Below are 10,751 nucleotides of genomic sequence, written 5' to 3'. Positions count from 1 at the left end.
GGCTCATTTAGCCCTTTTTGATTTTGAAATTATTTACAAAAAAGGTGAAGATAATCACCTACCTGATTTCTTAACTCGTGAATATTTATCTTAATGTTTTTCTTTAAAGATATGTATTCTCGAGGTAGAGGAGAGTCCTCTTATAGAGGGCGAGGTGGTAGGGAAAAACCCCCTAATATAATAGCACAGCATGGCAAGCAGAGGCTAATAGCCCAGAACTTATCTAGTTCATCAGCCAGTAATACTGAGCAAAATAATGAGTTATACAATGAGTTTCAAGAATTTTTGAAACAGAAGCAGAAATCTAATACAGATTCTCAATCTTCAGCATCATATGCTAATATCATAAAAGAAGACGATAATGATTCGGTTCTATATACAGAGACCAAACATCGTGAATTAATTCTTCTTATAGAAGAAAAAGATATCCAATGGGAAAAGACTCCGTGGACTATCATGAAGAGATATTTAACAAATACATCATATGTATTTGGTTCTTATAAACAAAGAGGATTTTATGAAAATCTTCTGTTATCTACAAAAAGTGTTGATATAACTCACTTTTTCAGTAATACTCAGCAAAAAGGAAGTTATAACTTCTCCAAGTTCATTATCAAAAAGATAATATCTATTGAAGAATGGGGTATATCTCCATTAATTGAAAAAGAATTTTATTCTGATACTCATAAAATGAGTTTCAAATTTAATCTTTGGGATTATGTTGAGAGTTTTAATAAAACTCTATTCTATGAAAATGAGAAAAAGAAACATACATGATTTCTGAAAATTTGCGAAAATGTTTTTCATTATCCTTTTCCAAATTGATTCTTCATATGGTGGAAGATTTTTGGTCCATCAGAAAAAATTTTGCCCGAGGTTTTTATAAAACCAATGAATACTTGGTTAAATGTTTCACCAAGTATTAAAAAAATCCTTTTCTGAACATTGGATTGATGGGAAGACTTTATGTCTATTCTTCATGGAATTTGGAATCCCATGGATATGGAGATGGCAGCCAGAATTCAGTTATACTGATGAAGGTATCCCTTGCCTATGGAGAGTTAGCTCTACTAAATTTTGGGATAAACTTTTAAGAGAAGATCCAACAACTGGACAGCTTTATGGCTCCGAAACTCTTCATCAAATGAAAGAAAAAATTTCTGCATACCAGAAAGATTTACAGCATCAACAAGAAAAAGAAAAAGATGCAATGAGTCCATTTAAAATCTTGACTCAAAAATATTCAGAAATTTACTCTAAAGAGAAAATGGTAGAAATCTACATTGAAGAGATGAAGAAAGATCTTTACAAGAATATTGGATGTTCAGATTCAAAATCGGACAAATCAATGGCATCTGAATCAAGTGAAAACCAATTTATTCATCTAATGCAAATGCAAGATGCTCAAGATCCAGAGGATGATATTCCTCAATTTTCTCAAATCAATGATATTTTTGAAAATCTAAAAAATTCATTAAAAGATAATATTAAAGATGATTAGGACATCTTTAATATTTTATTGCAAGTGGTATATCACGACAGCCGGTGGAAAAGCACAAGTTGGTGGAATCTCACTAGTTGGTGGAATCTCACTATTTATTTTTTGACTTTTGTAAACCATGTTACTGTTTGCTTTAATAAAGCAATTTACTGTTTATATTTTTAGTTGAAATCCGAGGTTGATGTCCGGCTCTTTCATCTATAAATAGGTTAGGTCTGTGTTTTTAGGAGGACACGGTCGAGTTTGCTCCCCTCTATTCCTCTCTTGTAAACAACCCTTCTTAATAAAAGCTTCCACTTATTCAATCAAGTTTGCTTCTTCTGGTTACAATTCTGTAAGATTACTGTTTTTATTTTCTATTTTTATTTACAGTTTTTAATATTTATATTTCATATATTAGCCTGATATTATTATTATTATTATTATTATTATTATTATTATTATATATATATTTGTTATTGAGAGGACATATTAAATTTTCTTTAATTCTCCATGTTACGGTTGACTTAGACAAGGTGTGGATGGAATAATTTAAAATTCTTCGTTTTTTTTATACCTGATTTTGTTATGTTAAATTATGTATTTAGTAGCATTGACAATGTTAAACATTAATAACCTTTTATTTAAAATTTTGAAAGTCAAAGTTTATACGAAAATAGTACTTATACTCTCCCAAAGTACACCAATTTCGATTTATCAAAACAGGTCATTTAATTGATTAATTTAGTTTTATTTATTATACAACGTAATTTTCAAGATATATATTATGTTAGTATGAGATTTACTCAATACACACCGAAAGATAAAATGTTTTAAAAATCTTGACTACTAATTTATTGAAACAAGCTGTTTGGATATCAGATAATTTTGAAAACAAAAACCCTAGAACTTAGCTTGAGGATTGAGTTTTGAATATACACCGGAAACTAATTTTAGAGGGATCAGGAATCCAAAGTGAATTTTTAATAGAATAAAAAAATAAAGCCAGAAGCATATAATAATAATAATAATAATAATAATAATAATAATAATAATAATAATAATAATAATAATATGTAATCGAGAATTAATGTTAAATTAAAATAGGGGAAAAATACATAGGAATTTCCTTGAAAAAAAAAATTAAAAAAGAAAGAAAAGAAAATAATATGTAATCGAGAATTAATGTTAAATTAAAATAGGGGAAAAATACATAGGAATTTCCTTGAAAAAAAAAATTAAAAAAGAAAGAAAAGAAAATAATATGTAATCGAGAATTAATGTTAAATTAAAATAGGGGAAAAATACATAGGAATTTCCTTGAAAAAAAAAATTAAAAAAGAAAGAAAAGAAAATAATATGTAATCGAGAATTAATGTTAAATTAAAATAGGGGAAAAATACATAGGAATTTCCTTGAAAAAAAAAATTAAAAAAAAAAGAAAAGAAAATTGTGACAATTTTTGAGTTGAAAATTTTACTTTTGAAAATAATTGTTTTCACCGAAAAAAGAGCAATGGCCAATGAAGAAACCTGACAGTTGTGAAGAAATACACAGGTGATTGTGACAGTTTGAGAAATGGCTTGGTCGATTTATTTATTTATTTAATTTTATAATTTTATTCGGCCTTCTCTTTTCAATCCATGCACGATCCATCTATTTAGAGTTGGTACCATGTATTTGACAATAACTTTAAAACTATAAAATATGGTCAAATGTATGTACGAGACAATATTTCAAAAAATACGAGGATGTCATATTTTGATATCAAACTTTATAAGAAATTTTATATCAAATTTCCCATTTTATTTATGTCATTTTTTTCCTTTTGATGTGTTTACTTGGGATGATTAATATAGGATAAGACTATTAATCATAATTATTCCAGTACATATACAAAAATAAAATTTTCTTATATTCAAATGTACGTTAATAATTGAATTGTAACATGATTTTTAGTCCTTAATTTTAACAAGGATATATAGTATGTACAAATGAAAAAATATATATAAAAAAAAACGTCCTATTATATACTTCATTCCCTTCCTTTTTAATAATGACAAAAAACTTGTGTGAGACGGTCTCACGGATCGTATTTTGTGATACATATATCTTATTTGGGTCATTCTTGAAAAAATATTACTTTTTATGCTAAAAGTATTACTTTTTATTGTGAATATCGATAGGGTTGACCCGTCTCACAGATTAGAATCCGTGAGACGGTCTCACAGCTTAAAATCCGTGAGAGGTCTCACATTAGACCCACTCTTTTATAATAGTTAAAGGGCAAAAATTGCAATTTTTTTATTTAACCACAATTCTGATAACAATTTTAATCAATTAAAAATAAAATATATTACTTATCCATAATCATTCTATCTCATCCAATTTATTTAGTAATTACTTATAAATTATCTTTACACAATCCTATCCAAAATAAAGCGATGCTTTATAAATTCTAATAGGTTATTGCAATTATTTCGTATATCTTAATGAGATTTACCATATAAGGTTGATAAGAAATACTATACAAGATTATCCTTTTAAGCTATTCACCTTTTTCATTGATAATATTAAATTGTAACGGATTTGGAAATTCGTCACGACTATATTTTGATACACATTAGATAAAATCAAATTAATATAATATTTTACAAATCACGTTCGTTGACATGCTCATCTCAGAGTGACATTTACCATCTGTACCATTAAAGATAAATACATGATCCAATCAATTTGTTTGTAGGAAACCGACTTTCAAAAAGAGAAAATAAATTGTAACATTATTGCCCTATAAATAACGATGCAAAAAGTCATGAAAATATGCAAAACAGAGGTGTTCTTCTTGCAGCAGTAGAAGGGTAGAAAATCACACAAAGTATAATAAAGAATAATCAACATGTGTGGCACAGAGCAGGCACTTGTTATCAAAAGCTCCAATACTTCATCTGTTGCTGAAGAAAAAGCTAATGGCTCCGTGAAAAATCATTCCTTTGAAGAAATTATCAATCTTGATCAGTAAGTGTTTCCGATAATGTGCTGCCCTTCGCATTCTTGATGGGTTTTTGTCGATGCGTACGCGTGTCGATGTGCATTCTTGTTTTCAACAAGATTTTGCAGCTTGCTTCGTGGAATGTGAATTTTTGCCTGTGCTGCTGTTCTTACTGTTTTACTGATATGGGATTCTTCTTTATTGCGTTTTTATAATGTTGAGGGGACGTTAATGATTCTGGTGATTAAAATAAAACATTGTGTTAGATGAATGTTAATGGCCCTTTATATAAAAAAATTCCCACTATGTTTGTCTCACCTTTTGTGTTTCTTTATGTTTTTACCCTTTTTGTCGTTCTTACAATTGAAGGTTCGATTTTTCTTTCTTTAATGATTGATAGAAGGAAAATGTTTGGTGATTTGATGTTAATAGGTTTATGATCGTCTTTAATAGGTTTAAAACCAATATAATGGGTCCAAGATGTGGTCTCTCTTTACTGGAATAATTGAGAATTACTTATATATGAACTGTTTTTTTGTTCCTTTTCACGTGACAGTGGTGATCCTACCATGTATGAATCTTACTGGCAGAATGTTGGCAGCAAGTACGCAGTCACAATCGCTGCATGCCAATCTCTCAGTTATTTTGCCAACGCTAAGAACCTGTGCTGGTTTTTGGAGCCAAAACTTGAGGAAGAAATAAAGATGGTGCACAACGTGGTCGGCAACGCAGTAGTCCAAGATCATTACATTGTTGTGGGAACAGGTTCAAGTCAGTTAATTCAGGCGGCCTTGTATGCCCTTTGTGATTCTTTAAATGAGCCGAATCCTATCAGTGTTGTGTCGGCTGCTCCGTATTATTCGGTGAGATAATATTCATCAAATCATTTGCCTTGATTCTTGTTTTTCGATCTTGATTTATATGAGTGTGGATCAAGAAAAGCAGGATTCTGTTTCATTGTTGTCACAAAATATTGCGTCCTTATAAGCTCATCAAGTCTTTTGTGGGTTTCTTGCAGTCATACGCCGAGGTCATGGATTTTTTGCGTTCTAGGCTATTCAAATGGGGAGGTGATGCACGTAGCTTTGATGAAGACGGACCATATATAGAGATGGTAACCTCTCCGAATAACCCTGACGGAGTTATACGTGAACCGGTGGTTAAAGGAGCAAAAGGGGTTCTCATTCATGACTTTGCATACTACTGGCCACAATATACAGCCATCACGTCTCCAGCAGATCATGACATCATGTTATTTACAGTTTCCAAATGCACTGGCCATGCAGGTTCACGAATTGGGTATGCCGCGATTGCTGTATTGCTAATCGATTAGCCAAGAAAAAATTCGACCGCAAACAATGTTCTTAGAGCTTATATCTCCTTTATCGATACTGATGTTGCTTGGTTACTTATATTCTATGTAGATGGGCACTTGTTAGAGACCAAAATGTAGCTATAAAGATGGTGAAATTCGTCGAACTCAACACCATTGGAGTGTCAAAAGAAGCCCAACTCAGAGCAGCCAAGATCCTTGAAGTGGTTTCTGCTAGCTGCCAAAAAGTCAAGCCTCATGACTTGGAAGATTTCTTCGAATACAACCACAATCTCATGGCTGAAAGGTGGAAGAAACTGCGGGCTTCTGTCAAGATCAACAAACTCTTTTGTGTCCCAAAGTTTCCCCAACAATACTGCCATTTCGCCGGAGACTTCACCGAAACATACCCCGGTAACATACTTTCCCAAAAAGCTGAATTACTAAAACACAAAACATGTACTGATCAATGATTTCCGGTTATTCCACGTACAGCTTTTGCTTGGTTGAAATGCGAAGGGAGCATTGACTGTGAAAAACTGTTAAGAGGGCACAAGATTTTAACGAGAAGCGGGAGGCGATTCGGGAGTGATCAAGAGTATGTTAGAATAAGCATGCTGGCTAGGGACGAAGAGTTTGATCTATTTCTTCGGAGGTTGTCAACTATTCAAGGGATTGTCTGCGGAAATTCGGAGCTTTAAGCCCATATGTGTTCACATGTGATCTCGTATTCATATAGGGAGTTTCTTTTGACTTAGACAGGATTGGGCTTAGGTAAAATTTTCGCAACAGCATTACTACAAATTTATAGACCAGTTGGACCATTTTTTGTTATATATGGTAGCAATCTAATAATGTAAGGTTGAAATATCATCTATCTATCTACAATAAAATACATCCGTTAGTAAAAAAAACGATGGTTGCATAAGAAATTTAGTCTAGAAAGTCTTTTAAATATATTGAAATGCATGTGGCAAAACATTTAATACCACCTAGAAATCATATCATTCTTTTTTGGGAACGGCCTCATGTATTGATCTTCATGGAAGACCGTCTAAATTTGCGGCGGCGGAGCTATAGTCAAGTCGATGGGCTGATCCTCCGGAGGAATGTAGAAGTGATGACCGCGGACATTATGCATAGGCGATGGTGGGGGTGAGAGCAGCAGTCTATTATCATTTAGATTAGGTAAATATCCATGTCGCTTGAACGTCGAAAATGAGCGCTTTCCCTCTTCTTCTGGTTTGGAGCATAAAAATCAACATTATTGAACCATGTTGTATTGTCACGGGACACACCTTATTAAATTTAAAGAAAGAAATTCCTGATCTAAATGTCGTAACCGGACCGTGTTAAAATATAGCTTAGTTCTAGCTGATCCTATCATTCACTGGAACCAGAGTCGTCGATTTTGGGATCATAGTCCGGTCTTAATATGCATGCAAGGAAAAATATGTGATTTTTACATTTCTATGAAGATATACCTGATGCTACACCAGTGTAGCCTCCATAAATGATATGAAACACAAGTAGAATCATCACAAGCCTCTTCATGTATTTGTTTTCCGTGGCTCGATGAAGATGGAAGTTGATATTTGACATAAATATATAATACTAGCCCACGGCCCGATGCTAAAAAACTAATGGGACTTGATGTCGATCCAGCATTAATTGGTTAGTGGAGGACAGATAGGAAAAACCGTGCTAAGGTAAGTGGAACGACTTTAACTTGGTCTAATATCAATCATTAGATTCAAGAAAGTAAATAAGTGTGAAGGTAAGTGGACTGATTTAGTTTTCTTTGAAGGACCTCTACTGAATTGTCATAATCAATTTTGGCCTTACGGTTACCCATTTTATCAAACTAGTAAATATGGCGTTTTTTGCACATGAGATATATTTTTATGTTAACGTAGTTGGTTCTATATTTTTTTTTATGTCATCTAGTGTTTTATATTAACACTCTTCTAATGTACATGTTTATATCTCGATGATCAAAAGAGAGTTTCTCATACGTTATACTATTTTTTTTTTTGAAATTGAACATAATAACAATAAAAAAATATAATAGAAATATGACATAATGCTATTTGTTATATTTATGATGTCTTTCAGCTATAACAAGATTACAAGAAGTTGTCTTTAAGAGATGTCTAAGTTGGGGAGTGCTTTATTTTCATTACAAACATATTTTCGGACGAGTCTGTCACATATGGCTTGCTTAATATGGTTTACTTGGCTAGCTTTGTTTGCATGCTATGTGTTATTACAAGGATTTACCCAATGCACTCTGAATGATAGCGGCTGCGAGTTCATGCGTCATAAAAAAATAAGATTACAAGAAGTTACACCATCTAATTGTTTTTATGATTAAACAATTCATTTGTTACTAATATCTCCTTTTTATACTATGATGATTTTTTGTGTTGATTTTCGAAATTATAAAAATAGTTTACACTACAAATTTCTTAATGATAACTTAAATATAAATTGAAGTGTACATATATGTTAATGGCCTTCTAGAACAAAAGTAATTTAATAATAATTTTTCTAGCCATCTTGATTCATGCTTGACTATCAAGTTTTTAGATAAAATAAAATGATTTATCTATCGGTACAAATATGATTTTATTAAATTCGTATTAATTGTTTCTTGAATGGTTGTTTTTGGAATAACCGGTAAAACTCACATTGAGTTACTTCCAAGTACAACAATTTTATCACCAAATGGTTTTCAAATTTAAGTTACTTTTTGTAAAATTCTGTTGATGTCTTCAATTGCTAAGTGTTTGGTCATTGGTATTTCATCCTATATGTTGGGTTAAGCGTACATGAGTGAGAGTAGTACTATGACTAACGACATCCTGAAAGTTCTTGTACGTCAAACTGTGTTGGGTGCAATAATTGTCCCTGCTTGGTAGAGCGATCGAACCGTAGTGTTTGTGTTGCTGTGTGGTTTAAAAGATCTGAGTTGCACCATTACCACCAGCTATAGCTTTTGGTAAAGCGGTAAGCATTCGGTCCTACAATTGGTATCAGAGCCAAGGTCACGGGTTCGATTCCCATTGATTGCAAAGAGTGCAATTATTGGGAGGGAGATTGTTGGGTGCAATAATTGTCCCTGCTTGGTAGAGCGATCGAACTGTGGTGCTTGTGTTGCTGTGCGGTTTAAAAGATTTGAGTTGCACCATTACCACCAGCTATAAGTTTTGGTAAAGCGGTAAGCACTCGGTCTTACAAACTGCTTACGTTGTGTCGTTTGATCATTTGCCGTAGAAAGAGTGACTCCAGTTCTTAATGAGTAATAATTTCTCTGCTGGGGATAGGACATGCGGTAGGGAAAGGGTAAAACCGATCTCTAAGGGATATGAGATAACATCAACACTTCTCCGAACTCATGGTTCTAACAGTTTGAATCATTAGCATCTAAGTAGGTGTACTCTGTGTTGCCACGAGTATAAGAAAATAAAGTTGTGCCTTGACTAATAGCTATAGCTTTTGGTCGAGTGGTAATCACTTGATCCTAACAATTGGTACCAGAGGAAGTCTTGGTTTCAAGTCTCCCAAGAAGCATATTTCTATACTTCTTGGGGGAGGATGTTGGGTTGATCGTGCATGAGTGAGAGTAGTACTAGGAAGAGTGCCCTCTTGAGAAATTGTCCTGCGTCAAACTGCTTATGCTGCTTCATTTGATCTAATTGGCTAGTTAAAAAGATTGAAGTCAAATCTTAACGAGTAATACTACATCTGTCGAGGATAGGGCTGGCAGTAGAGAAATGGTAAGGTCGATCTCTAAGAGATATGAGACAGTACTAACAGGTAGACGTGCACCTCTCCGGATTCATGAGCCTAACAACCCGACGCATTAGTACCCAAGTAGGTGCACTATGTGCTGTCACGAATATAAGAAAATAAAGTTGTACATTGTTAACAGTTATAGCTTTTGGCCTAGTAGTAAGCGTTTGGTCGTAACATTATATAATCAATTGCGTTTTATGCAACAACTTAACAAGCCTGTTTTGTTTCGAAATTGTACAATAAATTTCTTTATGCAAAAAGTCTTCTCAATGTATGTGCTATGTGAAATATACAATTTCATTGAAACAATTAAAAGTACTATAATTTGATTTTAATAGACTTCTTCTAAATACATCATTTTTGAAAGTAGAAAATATACAACAATTAACATATAAAAAATAATCAAATGAAGTAAGTCTTTGACATGCTTAAGCAATAATATTTAGTAATATATTTCTCATTCCATCGGTTTTATGATATTTAATCGGCCAATAATCTTTATTTATTTCTTCACAAAATTGTTTTTGTCTTGCTTCACGCATAATATTAAGGAAATTAAATAGTATACAAATAAATTCTTATTTTCTAGCTTACTGAACACATATAAAAGAATTATATTATCCAAAAAATATAAATGAGTCGATCTCTCTTTATCAGACTTCATAAATGAAATAATGTAAAATATCTCTTTTGATACTCTGCATCTATAAATTACAAAGTTAGAAGATGACAATGTTTTATGAACTTTAATACCAAAATGAAGTTAAATAAAATATGTTGTTATAAACTCAAATTCTTTTCTTATATTGAATGGACTTTTGCAGATTCAATATCAGTAAATGGACGGACCAGTTCTTAAGGCCCCATGTCTATTTGGGAAAAATAATTTTTCATTGCGTCAAAAGATTAGAAATGACATTTTTTCTACCAATTTACTATATTTGGATAAAGTCCAAGATTCATTTATTATGGCATACTATATATGAAGAATATGAACACAAAACATACCTAGCATTCCTAGTTTTTTTGTCGGCTGATGTGAACAAAGTCGAACATTGTGTAAGTAGTTGTTAACATTGGAACTTCGAGTTTATAAGGAATTCATCATCGACATTTTAGACTTCTTCCTCTAAATATGTGAAATCTTGCCTTGCAATCTTGAGTTCTCG

The 10,751-nt window shown here is 32.4% G+C and overlaps 1 protein-coding gene and 1 long non-coding RNA gene across 2 annotated transcripts; one reads left to right on the top strand and one right to left on the bottom strand.

Moving 5' to 3' along the window:
- The first annotated feature begins 4,324 nt into the window (after positions 1–4,324).
- On the top strand, positions 4,325–6,515 carry LOC140982444 (tryptophan aminotransferase-related protein 2-like). The gene is made up of 4 exons (XM_073448950.1): positions 4,325–5,335; positions 5,491–5,771; positions 5,897–6,198; positions 6,280–6,515. Exons 1-4 carry the CDS (start codon positions 5,042–5,044, stop codon positions 6,483–6,485), a joined length of 1,083 nt encoding a protein of 360 aa, XP_073305051.1. The 5' UTR covers positions 4,325–5,041; the 3' UTR covers positions 6,486–6,515.
- A 174-nt stretch (positions 6,516–6,689) lies between these two features.
- Positions 6,690–7,502, bottom strand: LOC140982445 (uncharacterized). The gene is made up of 2 exons (XR_012176266.1): positions 7,269–7,502; positions 6,690–7,023 (listed from the first exon to the last, which is right to left on the bottom strand). It is a non-coding gene; the product is annotated as an uncharacterized lncRNA (long non-coding RNA).
- Positions 7,503–10,751: the final 3,249 nt, after the last annotated feature.

The sequence above is a fragment of the Primulina huaijiensis genome, chromosome 8 (genome assembly GCF_012295235.1).
Source record: "Primulina huaijiensis isolate GDHJ02 chromosome 8, ASM1229523v2, whole genome shotgun sequence".
Classification (NCBI taxonomy): Eukaryota; Viridiplantae; Streptophyta; class Magnoliopsida; order Lamiales; family Gesneriaceae; genus Primulina; species Primulina huaijiensis.
Note: the sequence above shows the minus strand (reverse complement) of the source record. Positions and strands in the feature narration are given on the sequence as shown.

Coding starts and splice junctions, on each gene's coding strand:
- LOC140982444 (XM_073448950.1), top strand. CDS start 5,042: ATGTATGAATCTTACTGGCAGAATGTTGGCAGCAAGTACGCAGTCACA. Junction 5,772..5,896: donor CATGCAGGTTCACGAATTGG/GTATGCCGCGAT, acceptor TATTCTATGTAG/ATGGGCACTTGTTAGAGACC. Junction 6,199..6,279: donor CTTCACCGAAACATACCCCG/GTAACATACTTT, acceptor TTCCACGTACAG/CTTTTGCTTGGTTGAAATGC.